Raw genomic sequence first — 26,136 nt, 5'->3', positions numbered from 1 at the left:
GGTCTGGGTCGCTTATCCATCGTAATATATTTCGCTCAACGGCTGATATGGGTACACCTCACCCTAGCATTCCTGCGGAGATGCCTGATCAGGGGGTCACTTTTCAAAGGAAGATACACGACCATAGTTTTAAACGCCTAAATATGTTCTGTTCAAACGTTCGCCAAAGTGATATTTAGGCAGGAAAAGACAACAAATAAAATCCTTCTCCCTTCAATTGTTTCCTGGCTACCTACTTCACTGCCCTGACATTAAAGTGGTCGAGAATAATCTTGGGGTTGCGTTGTTTGACAGAGCATAACAGGTGTAAATGCTCCCTCACAAAATCGTGTTCGCGTTGTTTCACTTGATGCTGGCTCGATTTCTCCTGACTTACACCGCAGTCTCTCTACAAACGTCTGTTTTCCAGAGGCCTTCATGGAGATTGTTGTACTATTCGCAGCCAATATCACTATCGATTGCCTTTTCTTAGACATGCCTTGATAGTAGACCCACAGCAACTTGGGACTAGTTTCAGTTCAGCGGGGTGCATCTAATTTATGTGAGATACTTAAAGCCATCCTGTATGCTGCACACCTGGTGCTAACGGTTATATGGCTGTAATTAGGATGATTTCTCTAAACAGAAAAGAGGGACGGTTTTGACTGTAGCCCTTCACCATATATCCCAACCCGACGCATTTAAATCACTTCTTTAGGGTTATTTGGCTTCGAAACACTCCATAACGATATCTCCTCAAATAGAATGAATAATATTATATTATCATATTTTTTCGAAATTGAATGGGAACCCCCCTTAAGTTCATCCTAGAAGCATAACATTTTGCAGTCATATAGGCTATGATATAAACGCGATACCACCTTATTATTTATTAGGTAAAAACCTTACCTTTATGTTACTGACAAAAACTGCATATCATTATGAAACTTAAGTAAGTAGTGTAGCCTGGTAAATGCAGGTACATTACGAGCTAGGTATGAATGGGACAAAGGGCCACTAAAATATTGTTTTGGAATAAATATACAAAACTGCTAAGCAGATTCGATAGAAAAACCTCCCCCATGCATGATGGTCTCGAAATTCGTTAAACTACAAGGCTTTCAGTTGGCAGGACATGTCCGACGAATGAGCAACGATCATATGTCGAAAAAGGTTATGAGCGGAAGACGTGTCGAAGGAGCGAGGCTACGAGAGGGCGGTAGGAGGGCACAATATATACGGACGCCGAGCAAGAACGGGGTTACGTGACTGAGATAATTGAAGGACAATAATCCAGGCGGCCAGGGTCCGAAGTTGGGCTGTAGTGCCACGATGATGATGATGAAGAAATAAACCTTTCATATCTGAAACGCCGAGCTTCCGGCCTTAAACTTGGTTGTTTCAATTTTTATGATAGCTCTGCGCTCGCGGTTCACTAAAACCAGTCATTCTCATTACATCGACGTTGGTTACGATTTGCTCAATTGATATTAGTAGAGATCAGAAGAAGGGACTGGCTCTAGAATATCTCAGTTTTTACTTGAAAGATTATTGTTTATTTGCGGAACATTTTTCATGTGTTCAGAGAGTGTTTTAAATGCGATAGTTGAATATGCTTTCAAAGCGCTTAACATTAGGTACAAGAAATTTTCTAAGCAAACAGCCTATAAAGACTATAGACTCATTGGCTCCGAATGACGCCAAGATTTTGCTCGGAGATTTTAACGCCAAAATTGGCAGCAAGAAACCACATCGACGAACAGCCGGAGGGCACAGCCTCCATGACATATCAAATGACAACGGCCAATATTTCATTGACTTTGGAAGTAACAGAAATTTAGTTCTAAAATCGTTATTCTTCCCAAATAAGCGCATTCAGAAAAAGAGATGTTCGTCCCCAGGTTGCTTTAGACCACGTTCTAATTACCTATTGGGGAGCAAACGGCGACTCCGATCACTATATAGCTTCGAAACAACAACTAATCCAGTCGAAAATGTGAAGTGGGAAAGCTAGAAAATGGCTCAACAGCGGCAAAATACAAGGAAAAACTGGAAGAACGATTGGACCCTATTCTCTGTACAAGAGAAATGATGGTTTGTAGATGAATTCCAGGAAGCGCTTGACGTGAAAAATGAGCTACACAAGGACGAAGGGAGAAAATTACGAAAATCACCGGCGAGCAACTAATAAGATATTAAGGCAAAAGAAGAGAAAATATTTTGACGACGAATTGAAGAAAATTAACGACAACATCGCAAACAATAAGCTCATAAAATAGTGAAGAGCCTGAGGCTTGGAGGTCAATCCACCACCACCCTTTGTAAAAACAAAATCGGAATAATCATTGAGGACGAAGGTAAGTCAAGTGAGATACGGGTCCTGCTCAACCCCTCAAACAACTCACCCATCAGAACTCACAAGAATTAGGGTTGAACATACTGGGAACATTGAAATATCAACATTGGGGGAAATAGTGACAGCAATCAAATGTCAAAAAAATGACCTATGCGCCAGGCATAGATGAGGTGTTAGAAAAATGCTGAGCATTCTACATGATGTCCATCAAATAATCGTGGGCTTTTAGCCGTCATATAACAGTATTGATCGAAATGTATTGTATGTTGGTAGTAATGCTTGACTTGGTAAGCCATACCAGAATGAAAATGCCCCAAACAACAGTGCATGTTAGAGTCAATAATAGCCTAACAGATCTGTTTGATACAAATGTCAGAGATGGGCTGGCACCTCTACTGTTCAATCTGGAACGGAAACAGGTGATACCAAAGTTCCCTGTGGATACAGAAAGCACCCTGCTCTATAAGTCCTGGAAAATTGTCGATTTCTCATTTCATCAAATGAGATTTTTATAAAACTTGATAGAAAGCCAACGAAGTTGGCCAGTGAATTAATAAAAACAGGATGAAAATTATGACGAAAATGGGAATATTGGGACGCCCAATAGACAAAGGTGGTCAAAGGGTAGTATAGGTCCCGGGGCGAAACGTGGATTGGTACCCACGATGGAGCATAAAACCTGGGAAATGCCTGCTGAACCAACACCAACAGCTCTACTACCAAACCCTATCTCCACCTCCACGTGGTGACCGCTGGGAGCTCTTTCTTGACGAAAAGCTGCAGACGGAGAAGGATGAAGGCGAGTCTCCCGCGCCTAAAAACGGGACAAATTGCACCAACTGGTCCTCCAGGTTGGGGGTTGGGTAGGGCTGACAACCCTACACGGAAAACAACTTGTTACGAAGCCACAACAGGAGCCTCGGACAGGACGGATTTTAAAACGACGGACCCGGCAACGACAAAGGAACAACGATTTGCGTATTTTCTCATGGAACGTGCACTCCCTGTACAGAGATGAAGCTGATGAGCAGCTAGCCGATACCCTGTCCCAATATAGGGCTGATATAACAGCGTTGCAAGAGATGCGATGGACAGGGACCGGTTTCCTAGAGAAGAGCCACTACACCATATATTATAGCGGTCATCCAGTAAACCATGTGCTCATAGTAGGTTTCTTAGTCAGTCAAAAAATGAAACCTGCTGTTATCGGCTTTGAAAACATAAGCGAACGGCTATGCACTCTGCGCTTGCGAGGCAAGTTTAATATAAGCCTCATAAACGTTCACGCCCCTACAGAGGAGACTGCAGAGTTGGAGAAGGATACCTTCTACGAGGCAGTAGAACGAACCCTCGAAACCTGTCCCAGATATGATATCATACTTGGGGATTTCAACAGCCAAGTAGGGAAGGAGCCCGTATTCAGGCGATACGTTGGCTCCCATAGCTTCCACGAAAAAACAAATTAGCAGGGTCACACGAAATGGTTGTTGGAAGTACCTGGTTTGCGCGGAAAGCGGTCCACAAACATACGTGGGGCTCTCCAGACGAGACCACTTTCAACCAAATTGACCACGTGTTGATCGAACGCCGCCACCTCTCAGCCTTGATGAATGTCAGAACATATAGGGGGGCCAATATAGACTCGGACCACTTTCTCGTTGGCATGGTGCTCCGAGCCCGAATAACAATACCACCTAGAATCCCTTTGACAATCAGGTGAGAGTGAACAATGAAGCCATCCACAACACAACCCTCCGCGACACCTATAAGAGGGAAATGGATGCCGCAATAACCGCAGTCAACAGAGGACCTGGAGATGAAGCATCAACAAATGATCTTCACAGCCACCTGAAGAACGTTATCATGGATACGGCCATAAATATACTTGGCCCCAGCCGCAAAAGGAGTCGGAACGGCTGCTTTGACGATGAATGTAAGCTAGCAACGGAACGGACGAATGCCGCATATCGAGTAATGTTGCATTCTCAAAGAACGCGGGCACGCGCAGAGACTTATCACGAACTCCGTCGAGCGGAGAAGCGACTTCACAGACGGAAAAAGGAAGCCTGGGAGAACCAACAAGTCTGTGAACTAGAAAAGTACAGGGAGCAACCGCACCAGGCGCGGAAGTTTTACCAACACGTCAGCAGGATGAAGCCTTATACACCTCGATGCTCATCCTGCCGAGACAAAAAGGGAAATCTGATTTCCGACAGAATGGGCATATTAGAGCAATGGGTTGAGTACTTTGATGAGCTACTGAACAACCAGAACATCGGCGAGTTGAAGGTCCCGCCAACTGAAGACGACGGACAAATACTGCCACCACCAAGTTTAGGAGAAACAGTCCGTGCAATTTATCGGTTAAAAAATCATAAGTCGCCAGGAGCCGATGGAATTACAGCCGAATTGGTTAAATATGGAGGCGACCAGTTACACCAACTGGTTCATCAACTTGTGCTCAAGGTATGGGACAGCGAATCAATGCCTGACGATTGTCAACGAGGCATTATCTGTCTCATACATAAAAAGGGAGATATCACACAGTGCAGCAATTATAGAGGTATCACGTTGCTGAGTACCATCTATAAGATATTTTCCACTATCTTGCTAGGCCGGATAGCCCCATACGCCCAGAACATCATTGGTCCATACCAAAGAGGCATCACTCCAGGCAAATCAGCAACAGATCAGATTTTCTCTCTGCGGCAGGCGATGGAAAAACTGTTGGAATATGGACAACAGTTGCACCATCTGTTCATCGACTTTAAAGCCGCCTATAATAGCATAGCCAGGGTAAAACTGTACACGGCCATGAGAGAATTCGGTATCCCGACGAAATTAATAAGACTGACTAGGCTGACCTTGACCAATGTGCGAGGCCAGATAAAAGCAGCAGGATCACTCTCAAGACCATTCGACATCAACAACGGTCTACGACAAGAGGATGCGCTATCATGCATCCTCTTTAACCTGGCCCTCGAGAAAGTGATCCGTGATGCTGAGGTGAATGCAATAGGTACGATCCTCTTCAAGTCCACCCAACTGCTGGCCTATGCTGACGATATCGACATCATGGGAAGAACCACCCGAGACGTACAAACTGCCTTCATCCAGATCGAGCAGGCGGCGCGAGATCTTGGGCTGCACATCAATGAAGACAAAACAAAATATATGGTGGCAACGTCAGCACCGAAGACGAATCAACCAACAACATCAAACCGCACTGGTCAAACACAAACACGAAGAAGAATAAGGATAGGAGAATAAAACTTTGAGACGGTTAATAATTTCTCCTATCTAGGGTCGAAAATCACAACCGATAACAACTACGATGATGAAATCCGCGCACGGTTGTTGTCAACCAACAGAGCCTATTTCAGCTTACAAAGACTGTTCCGCTCGAAACGTCTCACCATAGGGTCAAAGCTCTTACTGTACAAGACTATGATCTTTCCAGTCCTCATGTATTCCTCGGAAACTTGGGTTTTTAGCAAGAAGAATTGCGAACTCTTGGCCGTGTTCGAGAGAAGAATCCTCAGAAGAATGGTTGGCCCCCTACATGAGGATGGACGATTCCGTAGCCTACACAATGACGAAATCTATGAGCGATACCATGACCGTCCGGTTGTGAATAAAATCCGGCTCAATAGGTTACGGTGGGCGGGTCACTTAATCCGTATGGATGAGGATGATCCCACCCGGAAAGTCTATAAGGGCAATATCTATGGTAGAAAGAGCAGACGAGGCAGACCCTGCCCAAGATGGAGCGATTGCGTAGGTCAGGACGCTAGACAGCTTTTAGGGATATCGAATTGTTAGACCTCGGCGCAAAACCGGGATGTCTGGAGTTCCTTATTAAGGCAGGTCTAGACCGGATACCGGTTGTTGCGCCGTTGATGATGATGATGAAATAAAGCCACGAATCCAGCTCGCGAATAAAGCATCCTACCGGTTTTAAAAGTCAGCTGCATACACAGGAAAATTGCAGTAAACGGCCAGATTCAGCATATGGATAATATTTGGATGCCAAAAAGGGTACTCGAAGGGAGGGCAGAAAGACGAAGACCGGTAGGAAAACCCCAAAAGCGCTAGGCAGATTCTGTTGACGAAGACAACGTATCGCTGCTCTGATTTCAAAACTGCAGGACGCGATCGATGGATGGACATGGTTGGACAAAGGACATTCTGAGTGCCTCGATACGACAATGCTACATTCAGGCTTCATCTAAAAATTGATGGCTAGCTACTTAAAGATAAATAAATACCACATACAATATCCAAACAAAAACTTTAGGCGGTTTCCAATGAAGCCGCCGCAAAACCAGAATTTTAAACAGGAACAAATATTTTGACGTGCTGAAATGAATTTTTCAAGAAAATGTAGAATATTTGATTACTGAAAATACATCCAGATAGTGGATGAAACCTTGTCGATTTGCAAATATGTAAAGGACTGAAGTAGGAGTATCAGGATTCATAATTGAATTGTCTTATTCTCCATTTTAGAACATCAAACTTATACTTTGTAGGCTGTCAAATTACTAACTTTAAGTAGGGGGGAGTCCTTATTTACGAAATAATGAATCCAAATCAGATTTTAAGACTTACGAAATTTTTAATGTGGCCAAACAAAAAACATCTAATGTTAATGCGACGTGAACACTTGACTAAAAGGATGGTGCAGATCGACAATAAATTGGTCAATCCGGCAAATGAATCGACTCAGTGGATTAATCAATCTATGAGGGTATACAAATAGCCCCGGAAAGAGGACGAGAGATAAATATAATTTAGTTTAATTATAAGAAAATATCCTAATTTGAACTTTGTTCTCTGATATATTGGTTATAAAATTTTAGATAAGGTTATAATAGTTGTATAAGATTTTAGGGATGCATGAATATCCCTATTTGACTCAGTGGTGTAATAAAATAAAAATGTCAACTACTTACCATTTTCTACAAATTTTGTGTAATTGCTCGACTAATTAAAAGAAGCTCGGTCTCCTGTTGGCTTTTTATTTTTTTCCCACTTTTGAAGTTATTAATTTTATATTTTTGTAATCGTTCTAATCACTCTCACAGAATCACAATTTTAGCATAACTACAGTAGTACAACGACGCACAATACATTCCTACAATAGATACAAATTCACTTAATAACCTTAAGTTAAACTTTTTTTCCACTCATCTTTTTTTAACTAAATTATTATGACCGAGGGTTATTCAAAATTCATGCGACAGGCACGTCTGGACCTGATGATCACCAATATCTGAAGACATTTTCATTGAAGATACATTTTCCAGTAAAAAAAAAAGTGATTGGCACCATACATTCGCGAAAAGTTGCACGGATTCTGTTTTCTGTCAAGGTGTACTTGTCCAAGTCCAGATAAAGTGACCACATTTTAAGTAGATTTGTACAATGCGTAGATAATCAACAATTGAAGTAGCGGCAGTGAGTGGGCAGTGCAATTCTATGCCACTGATAAGTTACTTAATCCGTTTTAATTTCAGATCATGTAACGAGGTGCGATATTGAATATCTTCGAGAGGTTTCAATTTGGATTGCGTTACATTCATTGCGTTTTCAGTGAGTTCACAATCTCTTGTTGGCTGGCAGTGAAAGTGTTTTGAGCCGTAGGTTGTTTACTTGTGATATTGTTGTGTCGAAGGATGCATTGAATTCTGACGAGGGATTTCGTAAGATGCAGACAAATTAGAGTGGCCACTTAGCATTAATCTGAGTGCGATAGCGTGAATGTATGTCAAATTTTTTCAGCAGAAAATAGAATTGAATTCATATACGAGTACACTTACTTAACTTTGTGTTTTCCAATCTATTATATTTGACCTAGGCACCAAGAAATATGAGCATATTCAAGAAATATCTTTATCTTTGAAGTACCCATTACTCCAAATAAATGTCCAATGATAGTAAATATGAATGGCAGTTACTGGAGTCAAAGTTTCAACAGCTTCCTTAACCAAACCATATTTTCTTCTGATATGCTATCATCATTTGTTCTTTCTGCTTGGGTTTTCCTGGTATCCCAAGATAGGCTCAATTCTGTAAATTATTCTACATGGGCTTTTCCAAATTTCCATGATGATGAACAAAACCCAGCACTGGCGACAAAAGAGTTTTGTGCTCATTCTGGTGGAGACCACTTTAGGATACGTACCGCAGTCCTGGAGGCGCGCACGGGTGGTTTTCATACCGAAAGCGGGCAGGCGTGGTCAAGAGTCCGCGAAGGACAATCAGCCTGACCTCTTTCGTGCTGAAGACCCTAGAACGCGTCCTGGACATTCACTTAAGGACGATTATGGATAGAACGCCTTTCTCTAAGTCCCAGCATGCCTACCTCAAAGGAAAATCCACAGAAACCGCCCTCCACGAGGTAATTGGCACGGTTGAGCGGTCGCTGCAGTACAAGCAGTATACCCTTGCTGCCTTCTTGGATATAGAAGGAGCTTTCAACAACGTCAGTACCAACGCCATCAAGGAAGCCTTGACCGGTATTGGATTGGAGGGGTATCTCACGCATTGGATTATATCCATGCTGAGTACCAGGAGAATCCAGTCCGATCTGGGAGGCAACCACTTGACCAGAGCTGTGAACAGAGGCACGCCCCAGGGTGGTGCTATCTCACCGGTGCTCTGGTTAATAGTAATGGACAAAATTTTACGTACTTTAGACAGCAGCGGAGTGAAGGTGGTGGCGTATGCCGACGACTTGGTGATATTAGTATCAGGGATGTTTCTGTCCATTATGAGCGACATCATGGAAGGAGCGTTGCAAAGGGTGTGCCTGTGGGCCGCAAGATGCGGACTCAGCATAAACCCAACCAAAACGCAACTGATGCTATTCACCACCAAGACAAGGATACCTGAATTCCATCTACCACGGCTGAATGAACAAAGATTGGTTCTTTCCTCTAATGTGAAGTATCTGGGTGTAATCCTGGATCCTAAGCTAAATTGGAGGTTGAACATAGAACTGAGGGTTAAGAAGGCCTGTATAGCCTTCTATGCCTGTAAGAGAACCTTTGCCAAGAAATGGGGTCTCCAGCCGAGGATGGTTCTCTGGATGTACACCGCTGTAGTGCGTCCGATCCTGACGTACGGATCTATTGTATGGTGGCAGGCTTTGAAGAAGAAATACAATAGAACGAAGCTAGAGGATTCAAAGAACCGCGTGTGCAGGTGCTACGGGGGCCCTGCAGTCTTGCCCGGCAGATGCTCTCAATGTACTCCTGCATCTCCTCCCCCTTGACCCTCACATCAAATATATTGCAGCGTGCAGTGCCGTCAGACTACGTGAGTCCGGATGCTGGGCAGCGAAGTCCTACGGCCACAGCAACATTCTAGATGAAATACCTCGAGAAATCTGGGTATCCCCCACGGACTATGTCACACGCAAGCTGAACTTCACGAGAAACTTTGCTGTGGACCTTCCAACCAGGACAAAGTGGAAGACCGGCGGCGTGTTGCAAGACTATGACACGGTATTCTTTACGAACGGATCAAAGATGGCCTATGGAGTCGGCGCGGGGGTTTTCTCGAATACACACGGTGTATCCAAGTCGTATGGTCTCCCAGGTTTCACTAGTGTATTCCAGGCGGAAGTACTGGCGATATTGGAAGTCTGTCGATGGCTGGAGCGTGATTCGAGCCCCAAGCTTAACATAACCATTCTGACCGACAGCCAGGCGGCCATCAAGGCCTTATACTCAACGACGACATCTTCCCGGTTGGTGGGGCAGTGCAGAGACACGCTCAACCATCTGGGCGGCACGCTCAAGATCACTCTCCTCTGGGTTCCCGGGCATAGGAACATAGAAGGGAATGAGCGGGCTGACGGATTGGCCAGGCAAGACTCTGCTCTTGGCAGTCCCTCGGGGAACACAGTCGGTGTTCCGCTGGCGGCTGTCGGGGGCCGAGTCTACTCGCACAACCTAGCAGCCGCGGGCCTAAGATGGCGAAGGCTTACAAGCTGTACCAAATCAAGGAGAATTTGGTCCACTTATAACATAACCCGATCACGAGAGCTCCTGTGCCAGACGCGTGCAAATGCATTTAAGATTACGGCGGTCTGCACGGGGCACTGGCCCATAGGGGACCATGCGGCTTGGCTCGGCTTACCCTACAACTCGCATTGCCGAAGCTGCGGAGAAGGAAGGGAAACCCTCATGCACTTTCTCTGCGATTGCCCGGCTCTGGCTCGAGTCAGGCTGCGGACACTGGGTAAACCATTCTTTGGGGACCTCAGTGAGATTTCTAGTTACAGGGTCGGAGAGCTGCTTTCCTTCGTGAATGCTACGGGCTGGCTGTGAAGATCCGAGCCAGCTGGACTCCGCTTCCCTGTTCCTATAACAACAGTCGCGGTCTTAGGAGGTTTGTGGCATCAAAACGGCGCACCAAAGCGCTAATTGGGCTCCTCGGAGCGGCCACTGATACCTACCTACCTACCTGGTGGAGACATTCTATCAATATGTAATCATTACCAGGAGCTGGACATTTAGATGCCTTACAAAATACGTAAAAGAAAACTAGTAGCATAAGATCCCATATGGGAGTCATATTGAAATGGAATGGACATTTACGGAGTAATAAAGTTAACAGGCGGCGCATAAGTTGATGCTAGTCAAAAAGAGTTAGGAAAGCTTTAAACATGAAAGCAAGGTCAGAATTGACGGAAAGGAGGATGACGCTGTCCATTTCTCTATTTGAAGTGAATATCCTTCCAATGTTCGTAATTATCTTAGTGAAATTATTAATTGAAGTCTACACTGCTAGCAATGTATATTAAAGCAAATAAATGAAACGGAGGATTGGGAGTGATCAATAGGGTAGGCGTTTCCTCAGAAAATCCAACCGGTCTGTATGCATGGCACGGCCACATTCTGTAAAAAAACATTTTGCTCCCTCCTTTCGCATATATATATAGGGAGCCCCCTCAAACTCAACGCAAAAGGGCGCCACTATATAAGGGACCAGTATATAAAGGGATCAACAAACCACATGTTCCCACCAACTTTCATGACAATCGGTTCAGCCGTTTCCGAATAAATCGAGTGTGACAGACCGACAGACAGAGATCGATTCGATTCCAATAGGGTTTTGTTTCACACACAACCTTAAAAATGTCCCAGGCTCCATTAATTCCAAGATGGTTATAAATAATCATATTTATTCAATTTTTTTATTGTTGTTCGGCTACCTAATGTTAACCCTAAGAACAATTAGACAGACGGACGGAGAATAATTATGATCATTGGTGGCGGTAAGGAAATTTGGTTGTGATGGGTTATTAACGACAAGTAACAGATTGATATAAAGTGTTACGAGAAATTTACATTGTTGTGTATTTGTTCACAATTTCACTTTCAAGTGCTCCTCAGCATTAATATAATTTTCTGGTTTTAAGCGGCTTCCAGCAAAGCTTACCACCAAATGAGACTGCAACATTGAAACAGCGTTCTCAGAAAAGCTCGCATGAAGCAGTTATAAAAACTATCTAATTGGCATGTGAGCCTGTAATGGAAGAGAAGGTTGCACAGATGTTTACCATAAAAGTAGTCGTTGTTGCAAGCTTCACAATTCTGGATTCTACCCGATATTTACTGGTAACAGGTCCCACGACAGGTCAGCCAAGGAAACCCAATCATTGTTTTTCTAAAAATAACTATCACGCAATTGAATAAGCCGCAGGTGAATACTGGGCCGTCCATCTTAACCGACATGGCAGGATGGGCCCTGATCCTATTGAAGCAAAGCATGTCACACAAATTAGTATATTTACACTATATAACTGGTGAAACGAAGAAACTTACTTTTGGATCTGCGCATCAATATCTGGGCTCTGCGATAAACTGGATGGTGTGGTGTCAAAAGAAATCAAAAATAAGTCGAAAACCCAAGGCTCACGTATGAAAGGTTTTATGTATTTCTAATGTAACAATACTTGAGTGGACATTTGTCTCATTTGTGCATAGCTCCTTCAGTACATGCATTTAATAATTGCGTTAGTGTAATGCTGGCGTTTGAAGTCTGAGATTTCGTAGAAATTGGGATAAAAGCGACAACTACGACTGACTTTAATTTCCTATTATTAGTACGACCACGCCTAGTAGCATCATGCTCTATATTATAGTCTAAATCCCTGCAAAATTTCATGATTCTAGGATCAACTCAAAAGAAGTTCCCAGTCAATTTCTAAAAAATATAGTGATATACTGTTATTAGCTTCAGTTTTAGTTTAATTAAATAGTTATCGCTATAGAAAGTGTTTTGGAACATAGCCGCCATGTGATGGAAACTTTGTGACTTTTTTTTCGGTTGGCTAGTTTCTAAGAAAAAGTTCACTAGAAATTACGACTTCCAAACCATCGCCCTGCGTCCTTTGGCATCAAATGGCACATGGCTATATTCCGCGAAACAAAATGTATAGCCCCCCCCCCCCCCCCCTGATAAAGTGCCTGAGATAAACAGATGGACGGACAAACAGACGGGTGAACAGATATAGCAACAGACAGTAAACCGACTTTTTATTTTACACAAAACCTTAAAAATTGAAAGAAAATTTGAAATGAATTGGAACAAAACTGAGGAAGATTCAACGGTTTAAGGAAAAAAACCCATTCTTAACTCAGCGCGAACTCGTGGTTCGACTGACAAAAAGGTGCAGCTGCTACTGTAAGGGATTCGTTCGAACACACGTATAGTGCTCTTCTCAAGGATGTTTTGGATGCCATCAAGCCTATCTATGAAGATCTGTGCAAAGATTGCCTCCTGGAGCGATGTGTCAGAGGATTTAGGTAGAACAACAAAAAGAGTTCATCGCTGAGATTGCAGCTTATAAGACACCTGTGTCTTCAATGCAGGTTCTTTGCGCAACTAAGCCAGCTCATTTGCGCATCAACGTTGGGGACCTCAACACCGAATTCACAGACAGCTTTATATACCTGGTTACTACCTGTCAAAGGACACCAATGAGAATCGGTGAAATTTGAAAGAAAAGATCAGATACGCACGTGTCTCCTTAGATACCAAAGAGACAAGCCGTGTCCATGATAACAGCGAAAAAAAGTTTTTCTGTAATTGTAACCTAATTAGATCGGTAACTAAGCAACTTTCTATGTAAAATTTGGTGGCACAGCGGTCATGATCCGGCAAAAGTTATGCCGGTTTTTTCATGTCATTATTGATGTTTCAATTTAAACTGACATCCCTTAGCGGGATTGGGCGAAAACGATATGCGGAAGAAATGCAGAGGTTTTGCCCCGCTAATCCATTAAAAAAATTATAACGTTTAACTTGTTCAAAGATGTTACGGCGCCTCAAAGTGGGGCTATGTCTGCGTTTAATTTTGTAACCTCCCGCCTGAGGGAATAGAAGGGAATAGATAAAAATTCGTTAGATATTTTATCTGCAATCCCGTTAATTGTTGTGACCCTCTTTAAAAAGCTACGACATTCCAAATAAGGACTATTTTCAAATTATGTATAAGATACGACAATTTGCAATTGGGTTAAAGATGGGAGTCGCCGAATTTCCTCCCTACCTACTTCGAGAAACCCGCCGGATCTCATTTCCTCCCATTTAGACTGCATATATAAATTGAAGAGGATTATTGGGAAATAATGAATATGACGTTTGGTGATGAGCCCGAAGATCAACTTGACAAAAAAGATGTAGAATATAACTCCGACGTTGGTTTCGGCAATTCGCGATAATACAGACAAGCAACCGTCAGACGGGGACGGCGGTTTCTAGTTTATTTCAATTGAAATAAGCTAAACAGTTTTGGATTTCAGAAAGTGCTTCCCGAACGGATTTGATTGGCAATGATGAAGCAGAGGTTAGGTGATGAAAGTGCTGGAACTTTGTTGTTTTACAAATTACTCACTGAGTTAGGTATACAATGTAAGCCTAACTATGAGGAGAGCGAGAAATTTAAGGTCCGGTACGGATAACTGGCGGGAGTTGTCTGACTTGGTGAGTGGGTCGGGCGACACCAATGGTCAAGCGCCTATATATGGACGATAGGCCGAGCGGAGCCGGAAGCTGACAAACAAACAAGTAGGCAGGATCCGTCATAGGCTGAAGCAAACAGATGCTTTAGCAACATCCTTTATGGGCTAGCATCAATGATCCAGTGTGACCTAAGCCGATAAAATTTACTTATGAACGTTTTATTTCAAATTTTTTAGTGTTCAAAACTTCAAAACGTTTTTCCTACAACTCAAGTCTTCATAGCCCTTAATAACTGCACCGATCCTTATGGAATTTTAAACACTATTTCTCTACATCATTTACGAGATAACGCCGGGGCGTACTTTTTTTCAAATTTGTCAATATTTTTTATTTTGCGATGATAAATTAACCAAGTTTTATCCGCAAAAATCGCGTTTTTCAATTCAAAGTGTCCAAAAAAAGTGGAAAATTGAAATTTCGGATGACCCTTCCATTATTATCATCGATCATCGAGAACTGCTGAACTACTAATGGAACACTTGTTGCGCGATTATTCATCGCAAAAGACAGTGAAAAGCATCACCTTCTCTACATTGCATTCTTAAACTTACAAAAAAAAAGCCGTTTGACTGTGTGCCACTCAAATTCACCGGTGATGTTTTACTGTGGCACCAAGTATGCTGTGAACCGAAGAGTGAAGTTCGAAGTGTGGCAAGTATATCATATCTCTTTCGGTCTTCATCAACTAGGTGCTTTCTTACCGCTCCCCTTTGATTTTACCATGGACACTGCTACGTGCAACATCTAACGTCCAACGACCTACACCCTGCTATATGCAGATAATATTTTCAAAGCACCTCACAGCAAAGCGGATCTCCGGCAATTCGTCCGAAAGTAGAATGATTGCCGCACCCAACACGGTCTACGTAGGCATTGTCACTATCCACCTGCTTAGAACTAGGCCTTTTGAGTATTTCGGACAATGCTCTCATCCAATTGTGAACAGCGATATTACCGCAATTTGGATGAACTGACGTTCCACAACTGGCCTATTTTGTGATCGGCGCATCAACATACGCCTCAAACCCAAAATCTACTACAGTAATATTCACCCTGTTGGCTCGAGTGCTGGCCGACTACGAAGGGCAATGAACACCGGCTCGTGGTGACAGGAACGAAAAGGGGTCTTTGTATGAGTGGCGTAATACCCTATGATCACGTTCACAATGAGGACATTTATCGTGAACAAACTGCAAGTGGGGGGCCTTGAATGGTTTCGCCTAATAATTTGTTCTGATGATAGTTCATTAGCCAAGACGGACGGAAAATGGCCAAAATGGCGACCGAAACAAGGATGGTTTGATACGGTAGATTGGAGAGCCTTTGGACTTCATCATCATCATTTGGAGAAAATGGCAAATTTGATTTAGATGAGGCGAATCCACCACCAAACGGACCAAAAACTGTGGAGGAAAAATACAATATACATTACATTTAGCGAAATTTCTCTTCAATTTTGTCAGCCTTCTTTCTGCCCCCTTTTAATTCCCAGTAGGACTAAACACACGAGCAAAGCTTTCCTGTTTTCCTTTCTGTACACCATTATCTAGTATTTGTCATAGAGTTTTTTCTGCGTTACCTATTTTTTGTTTTACAGCAAAGTTTTGGCCCAAAAGTCAGTATTTATGTTCAAACGCATGCAATTTGGCCGTAAATTGATATTTTCAAAATTGGCTGTGGTAAGTACTAGATAATAGTATCTAATTTAATTTCTTTTCGGATGATTTTTGGAAGAAACGCCAGTGGGTACCGTCCACGTTGATTTTTTACGGTGGTCCACATAATATCCTTGCACATTGCTAAATTGACAGACCAATTTAGTAATGTATCCCTCAGGTCTTCAGGTGATCAAAACTGTGGCAAATCTGTGGGAGAATAACAACAATACAAAACTTTCCTCCCTAACGCCTTACCCAACTTGATATGTCTTGCTGGATTTCGATTTCCCCTATATGTATCTTGGAAAGACGTAAGCACACTTAGGTCCTTTGGAAAAGTGCACGTCAATAAGCAATTATTACTAGGATCCAAATTAAATTCCTACGTTTGTATTCACTTTGCATATCCGTTTTTGAAATAGATTTCAACGCTAATGAGTAAATTACTCCTGAAACTCGTTCCGAGCTTCTAAGGCCCAAAATTAAAATAACAAGTCAATACGAATTTAGGGAACTGACACTTAGCTGAAGACACATTCAAGAACGCTTAACTTCTTGGTGTGAACAGATATTAAACAGTAGATACATTATCAAGCAAGATTATATTATAACCAATAAAAATTTTGTTCCACATTTTTGCATTCGACATGATACTAAAGATGGACTAACATCTTAATGTGTGGTGACATTCCTTTTATATTGAATTCCAATCATTCACCAGACTGCCGTTTTGATTACAGTTTGCACAAAATGTAATCTAATCTAATAGTTGAACCGCAACTATCATAAGTTACTACAGCTTAGATACTTGAGATTCATTTGCGGATACTTCAATGGGCATGGCAATATGAAAACTGCTAAGAAATATTCGTTTTGTATCTACTACCATGCGCTATTAAACGATAATATGTGATACGCATTAAAGTAGAGACAATCAAGGTCATTATATAATTCGCAGGAGAGGCTCTAGTCCTTTTATCTATATTTCCTGCGTTTAATACCTAGTTTATTACCCCAATAAAAACTTTGTACAATAACATGTATTTAGAGTAATTTCTCAAAAATTTTTGCCGATATTAATGCAAACATGCGTCTATTTATTGTTTTATCAGATTGCACTTTTTGCAAGCTTACATCTGTAACAGGTTTGCAGATGATTACATTATGTCGGAATTTTCCTATCATATGCACATCTGTGTCACTCTTATAATATAAATACTTGAGGAAGTAGCATAAAACCTTAATTAAGCAATTTTACCTTTTGAACAAAAACGAATGGAAAAGATAGTAACCATTTCATAGGTCAATAAGATGGGATTTACGCATTATATCACTTTCATAATATAATAGACTTTTTGCATTTGAATGATTTGTATCTTAATAAATGTTGGTAAATCGAACGTGACAGTAACCAAGTTATTATTTGTAGACCTTAGGAATTTTCCAGGTGTAACTGGGCCGATTTTAAATAGATTGTGTAGATTGCGCCGATGTAAACAAACTGCGAGCATAGTTTTTTTGAAAATTTGTAAATGGAAAGTCCAAGATAGATATCTGAATACTCTGCATTTAGGCAATATAGTGGCGAACAAATGGCAGAAAAGTCAAGAAACTGTTTCTGTAGTTATCGAGAAAACATAGGTGCAAAAAATGAAAAAAATCTAAAGTTCTTGAAAAACACATCTATAAATATTATACTATGTAGTATTTTTATATGTATAAAAAGTTAATTCTTTTATTCGTTAAAAATTTGGCAGGGTGCTTAAATAATAGATAAAAGATTAAAGGAACCGTAACATAGCTCATAGAGGCATGTAATTTCTACAACTCTGTTCGAAAGCGATTAGTACAGAAAACAAAAAAAAAATAAAATTAAAGTTGCAATAACGCTGCAGTCTTTCAAGGGGTCTAAATCTATATATATACAGCACTACAACCGGTTTTCTTTCGAGGCCTGTCTAAATATAGAATCCAAAAGACCTTAATTTTGCGCCGAGGTCTATCAATTCTTTATCCTTGTCAATTTGCAGGCATCCAGGTCTACACCGAATTACGGCCTGAGGCATAGGCATCCAACATTCCTTTTCTAAAATACAGACTGCCTTAATTAACCATAGGCAGCCAAAAATTCTATGAAGGATTCTCTTCTAAAAAATGGCTAGGAACTTATCAGGCTTTTTGTTGGGAAGGTGACAACTTAGAGAGAAATAGGTTCTATTGGCAGCCGGAAACCGTACACCGATTTCGTCATCATAACAGTCATCAGTTGGAAATTCTGAATCTCGACAGGAGATATTTTGCCCTCTTACCATTTTTACTCTCTTCAATTGTCCAAGATGTTATTTTTGTTCTTTGTGCTCACGTTGCCTTCGTGTTAACAATCTTTTTTTCATTAATGTGCAATCCAAGATCTTGCTCGATCTGAATGATCGCAGTTTGTATATCCCGGGTTAATCTTCCAATTATGTCGATATCCTAAGCAGAGATCAGCAGTTTGGTAAAGCCAGAGGGAATAGTTCCACACTACTCACCTCTTCATCGCGGAATACTTTCTCTGGAATCAGGTTAAAGAGAATGCATAATATAAGGAAAGAGAATGGCCCCAATAGTGGCACTGCTACTTTTATACCGCCTGGCATACTGTCGAGGGTTCGCTTATTCAGCCTTACTAATTTCCCCGATGTCCGATTCCACCAGGGCTATGGAAAGTTTCACTGTGACTATATTATCACATATAGTTGCCATGACCCTCTATATGGGATATAATGTGTCCACCATTATTACGCGGCATAAATTTTGGTTTCCAATAGAGTGCTTCAGCTCACAGAGGATGGGACATTTTACTCCATCGTATGACATTCTGATAACACCTGTTCATTTATCTGAAATGCAATGCTTTGGTAAAGGATTTCAGGTAAACTACGCGTTAAGAATCCCGTCATGCTAGGTAAATATCATACTGATTTAAAACCCAGGTAAAGATGTAGGGACTGAAGCAACGTATTTATTACAATCCTTAGTAAAAGAGCCAGAAATCGGCGAAGCAGAGAAAAAAATTGAGGATAACATCGCCATACTGTATCCTATCTGATCACGCGCCTTCGTCAAGGTGTAACTCCATTGATATGACCTTTATTGCCTCAGAATGGCGTCAAAATATTGATCGAGGATTCCGCCGCGAAGATCGGGAACAACCGAACCTCGAACGCCTCATTGACTTTGCAAGTATCAGAAATTTATTAAAAAATCGATAGGCTTCCCCCACAAGTACATTCACAAAGGAACATGGGCGTCCCTAGATGGCATTACACCCATCCAGATAGACCATGTTGTTATCATCAAAAGACGGTCATCCAACATCCGTAGAATCTTCGAAATATCACAGGCAAGCCTATTGATGACATTTGGTATGACCTAAAGCGCACTGTCAAAACAACCTCAAAAGAAGCATCTGAATATGAATCTCGGCGCAGGGGAAATGATTGGTTTGAGGACGAATGCTAGAAGGCGCTTGACAACATGTAGAATGAAACACAAGGCCGAAAAGAGAATATTACGAAAATCTCCAAGGTGCAACTAATAAAATATTAAGGCAAAAAAAGAAAAAGAATTTTAATGAAGATTTGAAGAATAATGACTACAACATCGCGAGCAACAACAGAAGACATGCCTACAAGGTAGTGAAGAGCCAGAAACGTGGATATTAACCTAAAAGCATCTTTTGAAAAAACAAAAACAATCACCGGGGACGAAAGTCAATCACGTGGGAGATAGGCATCTTATTTCAAGGAATCTTTCAACAAATTCAACCACCACTAAATATCAAAAAATTCACCAGGCGCCGGGCATATATGACATCCTCGGCGAACCCATCAAATCAGACGGTCCATTGACCATGGAAATTATCCATAATTTGGTTTGCTCCATTTGGAACCACAAACAGATCATGCAAGAATGAAAAACTGTGGAAGATCGACCATTGATCAGTTATTTACGGTCAAACAGGTACTAGAAAAATGCCTGAAATCCAAAACGATGTCCATCAAATATTTGTGGACTTCAAGCAGGAACATGTCAGTACTAATTGAAATATACAGTACAAAGTAATGCTTGACTTGGGAATTCCAGCAAAATTGGTGAGCCTTAGCAGAATGACAATGTCTCACACAACCGTGCAGGTCATAATCAATAATAGCCTGACAGATACGTTTGAGGCAAACGTAGGTTTGAAGCATGGAGATGAGCTGGCACTTCTACTATTTAATGTGGCACTGGAGCAGGTTATACATAATTACCTCTGGACCCAAAACGCGCGCTGGTCTATAAGTCCTCCCGTTGCATATGCTGATGATATTATGCCGAAAACGTGCAACTGACGAAAAATAGAAATGAACTTGACCAAATAAAACGACTGACTTAGCTGGCAAATAGAGCCTTCTACTTGGTCGTACCAATTTTAAAAGCCAGCCGCATAGATGCAAAAGCAAAACTTGAGTAAAAAGACGCTGCTATGCTACGGATGTGAAACAAGAACTTTAGCACAAACTGCACAAAAATGGCTTAACAAGTTCGGTAGGAAAGTCCTGAGGAAAATATTAGAACAAAAACGAAAGGACGCTCGATTGGGGACTATGAGCAGCATCAAATATTTTGCGAACCCAAAGTCTCCATATTAATAAAACTTTGGAAGCTGCAACGGTCTGGCCCCGAATCGCGTATGGACGATATTCGGATAATCAAAAGGGTATTCGATGGGAGGGTAGAAGGCTGATAGAAAAACCCCGCGCTATATAGATTCTGTTGATGAAGACTGTGCCTCACAGCTCGGATTTCAAAATTGAGGATCCTGAAGGCCAAGGCCCGAACTGGTCTGTAGTGCTTCGATGACGACGACATGTTAACGCTTTCTCGAAGTAGATGAAAAATAGCTGCAACGGGGACTTAAACTGCGCATACCGATCAGAAAAATCATTTTAATTTAGTCGGTACAAGATGATGCAGATGAAAAATATGCTCTGGTTTTGATTCTATCTAAGTTTGGTCAAGTAACCCCGATATCTTCAGAAAAGTTCAGGCAAAAATGGAGCATAAATCATAAGTCAATTTATTGATATTATTGAAAAGAAGGGTAGTACAGGTCCCAGGGTGAAACGTGGATTGGTACCCACGATGGAGCACAAAACCTGGGAAACGCCTGCTGAACCAACACCAACAGCTCTACTACCAAACCCTATCTCCATCTCCACGAGGTGATCGCTGGGAGTTCGTTCTTCATGAAAAACTGCAGACGGAGAAGGATCAAGGCGAGTCTCCAGCGCCTAAAAACGGGACAAATTGTACCAGCTGGTCCTCCAGGTTGGGGGTTGCCTAGGGCTGACAAACCTACATAGAACAATTTGTTACGAACAGGAGCCTCGGACAAGATGGATTTTAAAACGACAAACCCGGTAACGACAACGGATTAACGATTTACGCATTTTCTCGTGGAACCTGCGCTCCCTGTTCATACCGAATGCTGCTGAACTGCTAGCCGATACCCTGTCCCAACATAAGGCTGATGTAACACGCCCCTACAGTGGAGACTGCAGAGTCGGAAAAGGGTACCTTCTACTAGGCAGTTGAGCGGACCCTCGAAGCCTGTCCCAAGTATGATATCAAAATCGTACTTAGAGATTTCAACAGTCTAGTAAGGACGCAACCCGTATTCAGGCGATACGTCGTCTCCCATAGCTCACATAGGGATACCAATGAGACGGGACTACTTTAAACCAAATTAACCCCGTGCTGATTGAACGCCGCCACCTTTCAACCGTGATGAGTGTCGGAATATATAGGGGGGCCAATATAGACTCGGACCACTATCTGGTTGGCATAGTGCTCTGAGCTCAAATTACGACACCACCTACAATCCCCTTCGACAATCAGGTGAGAGTGAATACCGAAATCATTCACAACACAACCCTCCGCAACACCTATAAGGGCGAAATGGATGCCGCAATAACCGCAGTCAACAGACATCCTGGAGATGAAGAATCAACAAATGATCTTCACAACCACCTGAAGAACGCTATCATTGATTCGACCACAGAGAGACTTATAACGAACTCCGGCGAGCGGAGAAGCGACTTCACAGATGGAAAAAGGAAGCCTGAGAGAACCAACAAGTTTGTGAACTAGAAAAGTACAGGGAGCAACGGCAACAGGCGCCCCAGTTTTACCAACGAGTCAGCAGGATGAAGTCTTATACACCTCGATGCTCATCGTGTCGAGACGAAGAGGGAAATCTGATTTTAGACAGAATGAGCATGTTGGAGCAACGGACTGAGTACTTTGATGAACTGCTCAACAACCAAAATATCGGCGAGTGGGAGGTCCCGCCAACTGAAGACGATGGACAAATACCGCCACCACCAAGCATAGAAGAAACGACCTGCGCAATTCATTGGCTTAAAAACCATAAGTCACCAGGAGCCGAGGGAATTACAGCCGAATTGGTTAAATATGGAGACGACCAATTACACCAAGTGGTTCATCAACTGATGCTCAAAGAATGGAACGGCGAATCAATGCCTGACGATTGGCAAAGAGGCATTACCTGCCTCATAAATAAAAAGGGGGATATCACGCAGCGCAGCAATTATAGAGGTATCACGTTGCTGAGTACCATCTATAAGATATCCTCAACTACCTTGCTAGGCCGGATAGCCCCATATGCCCAGCACATCATTGGCCCATACCAAAGAGGCTTCACTCCAGGTAAATCAGCAGCAGATCAGATTTTCTCTCTGCGGCAAGCGATGGAAAAACTGTTGGAATATGGACATCAGTTGCTCCATCTTTTCATCGACTTTAAAGCCGCCTATGACTGCATAGCCAGAGTAAAACTGTACACTGTCATGAGAGAATTAGGTTTCTCGACAAAATTAATAGGACTGACTAGGCTGACCCTGACCAATGTGCGAGGCCAGAAAACAGCAGCAGGATCACTCTCGAGACCATTCAACATTAACAGTGTTCTAAGACAAGGGGATGCCCTATCATGCATCCTTTTCAATCTGGCCCTCGAGAAGCTGATTCGCGATGCCGATGTAAATGGGAGAAGCACCATCCTCTTTAAGTCCACCCAACTACTGGCCTATGCTGACGATATCGAAAGCATGGGCAGAGCAACCCGAGATGTACAGTCTACCTTCATCCAGATCGAGCAGGCAGGGATTGGCGCGAGATCTTGGGCTGCACATCAATGAAGGCAAGACGAAGTACATGGTGGTGACGTCAGCTCCAAAACCAAAAGAACGAACAACATCGAATCGCACTGGTCAAACGAAAACAATGAAGATAGGAGACTACAACTTTGAGACCGTTGATAATTTCTCTTATCTTGGGTCGAAAATCACAACCGATAACAGCTATAACGGTGAAATCCGTGGGCGGTTGTTGGCTACCAACAAAGCCTATTTCAGCTTACAAAAACTGTTTCGCTCGAAACGTCCCACCATAGGGTCAAATCTTGCCTAATGTCTGTGCCTGTCCTAATGTATTCCTCAGAGACTTGGGTTCTTAGCAATAAAAATTGGGAACTCTTGGCCGCGTTCGAGAGAAGATTCCTCCGAAGAATTTTTAACCCCCTACATGAGGATGGACGATTCCGTAGCCTACATAAAGACGAAATTGATGAGCGATACTATGACCGTCCGGTTGTGGATAAAATTCGGCTGAATCGGTTACGGTGAGCGGGTTACTTAGTCCGTTTGGATGAGGATGATCCAGCCCGAAAAGTCTATAAGGGCAATATCTATAGAAAAAGAAAGATAAGGCAGACCCTGCCTAAGATGGAGTGATGGCTTAGGTCAGGACGCTAAAGACGTTTTTGGGGATCTCGAATTGGTGGACCTGGGCGCAAAACCGGGATGTCTGGAGTTTCTTATTAAGGCAGGTTTAGACCGGATACCGATTGTTGCGATGATGATAATTCCAAGTAATCTTATTTCTCACGACATCAAATTGAAGATATCTCCTTTGTAGCGAAAATTTTTATCTCTGGAGCACATATTGTATTTGAGAAACCATTTGTTTTTTTCTTCAGTTTAAGATTTTCTAGCAAGATCTTCTCTAAAAGGATCAATAAATAGTTCCCGAAACTTTATTGTAAAAATAAGAAAATACTAAGTCACAAGGGAAAACCTTCTAATTGTTGTCATTTAAAAGACTGGTCGGGTTCAACACTAATTAATCCTTTCCCTTTTCCCAAGGAATTTTCAACTAAGAGTGTGGCAACATTCGATACTCGAATGGTGAAAATTGCTTCCATTGTTATCAATTAAGGTAAACAAACAAGCTCCATTTGAGGTGCTTAAGGTCTAGCATCTAGCTATGCTCCGAGTATATTGTAACTCAAGGATCTTTCATATAGGGTGCTATAGCTTCTCAACTAAACCAGGTTTGTCTGTTGCAATTTTTGAGGAATCAGATGAGTGCTTGTATCTTCCTCCTGAGCTCAGCTTAATATTACACACACCCAGCGTACTATATAAAAGTAACAATGTAAGCATAGTTTGCGCTTGTAATAAACATTGCTTTCTATAGCACCGCCAGTTCCTCTTCGTGCTATCTATTTGATGGATTCATGTTTATTATCTAAACACTTCCAATATCACATGTGCTTTGCTAATCCAATTTCACTCAAAATTAACTCGCAATTATTTCTGTTTAGTTTTGTATTCCATGTTTTGATTAATGGAATAATTTATTGAAAGCGTCTATCATGCAGACCACTAAATCCAGGGTTGTTTTGTATGTATAAAACCATTACTTTAATATCTTCTTTCATTTCCTGCAGAATATGAAAGCATTTCCTAATTTAATTTATAACATATTTTTAATTGAAAAATAATTAATTTGATGCCGACTATAATCCATTCGTCTTCGTAACTTTTAGATTCTGAGAATCAAAACGATCAAGTACCGCCAAAACAATTTAGAGCATAAATTTCCGTGAATGCTACATATCCATTGGTTAGATAATTTCACATCAGATTGTCGTTCATATAAAACACAAAACGTCCATCCAGGCAATCATCAGGTCACATTCAATTCACAAAAACTATCATTATCGAAACATTATCGTAATAATGCATTTTCACGCGACTATTATCCGTTGCATAATTGAAGCAGATCATAACAGATATCTAGATTCCCAAAATAACCGTTTACAATCTTTTTTTTTTGATTATTCTTTAGCCTTCATTCACCAATCACTAAAATTTCGTATGTTGCAATTGGAATTTTGTGTATTTATTTAATTAATTTATTTTCGGTCATGTATCTTTCTAACTTCTCAAAAATTTGCAAATAATCAAAATTTTACGGTTATTACTAACTTCAGCTGTTAAGGTAACTATTGTTAAAAAGCCTCCTCGTATTTGGCTCAGCGGCGTGACAAGCGCGGTGGCGACACAAGCCAAACTGAGATGTTGGCGTTCTTCTATTTCGCATGTAAGCGCCAAGATCAGACGCGTTGGCTAAGATGCGGCGGCGACCCGGTGTGCAACAACGCAACACCCAGGTGAGTCTCTTCAGGTGTGCTCCCAATGAAGATCACTCAATGTTACCTGTGGCTACCGCTGTGTCCAGTATTACTTAGCGGAAAAGTACCATCGCGGACGCGGCCCATCACTTTCAGGTGCGTTGCATGCCATGGTAGTGTTCGCTGCCGTTTTAACAGCGAGTTAACAGTGCGGTAACTTCAGATGACTGTTGACAGTCTAGTGAGTGTGATTGTTAATTCAATCTGAAACGCTGAAAATAATAAAGTAGACTAAAAATAGGCTCGTCAATGTGAATGCATATATTAATCAGGAAGGCATGTAGAGCTGGTTTAAATATGAAGCTGTTAATGAGTAGGCTGTTATCCAATACAGACCATGATGTAACTTAATTCTGACTTTATATCTGAAAGCGAAGGAAGTATCTTTTGCCGTTATGACTCTTGGTATTTCGAAAATAGTATATTTCGGTCTCTTTGGCTATGCAATAATGGACAAATTTAGGCCACCAGTTATAATTTATAAGCAACCGTTGAAAATAATAATAAATAAATAT

General features: G+C 41.8%; 1 protein-coding gene across 2 annotated transcripts in view; it reads right to left on the bottom strand.

The window, feature by feature from the left end:
* The window catches only part of LOC119649432, a 138,867-nt gene extending 113,296 nt beyond the window's left edge, over positions 1 to 25,571 (bottom strand). The window contains exons 1-2 of one of the 2 annotated variants that reach the window (XM_038051580.1): positions 25,416 to 25,571; positions 7,291 to 7,472 (exon numbers count right to left, since the gene is read on the bottom strand). In XM_038051580.1, coding sequence (XP_037907508.1) covers positions 7,291 to 7,293 — 3 coding nt within the window. In that variant the 5' untranslated portion in view covers positions 7,294 to 7,472; positions 25,416 to 25,571. Of the gene's footprint in view, positions 1 to 7,290; positions 7,493 to 25,415 lie in introns of both variants that reach the window. The other variant, XM_038051582.1, reaches the window with a different exon arrangement.
* Positions 25,572 to 26,136: the final 565 nt, after the last annotated feature.

The sequence above is a fragment of the Hermetia illucens genome, chromosome 2, assembly GCF_905115235.1.
Source record: "Hermetia illucens chromosome 2, iHerIll2.2.curated.20191125, whole genome shotgun sequence".
In the NCBI taxonomy this organism is placed as follows: domain Eukaryota; kingdom Metazoa; phylum Arthropoda; class Insecta; order Diptera; family Stratiomyidae; genus Hermetia; species Hermetia illucens.
This window is presented reverse-complemented; position numbering and strand designations above follow the sequence as displayed.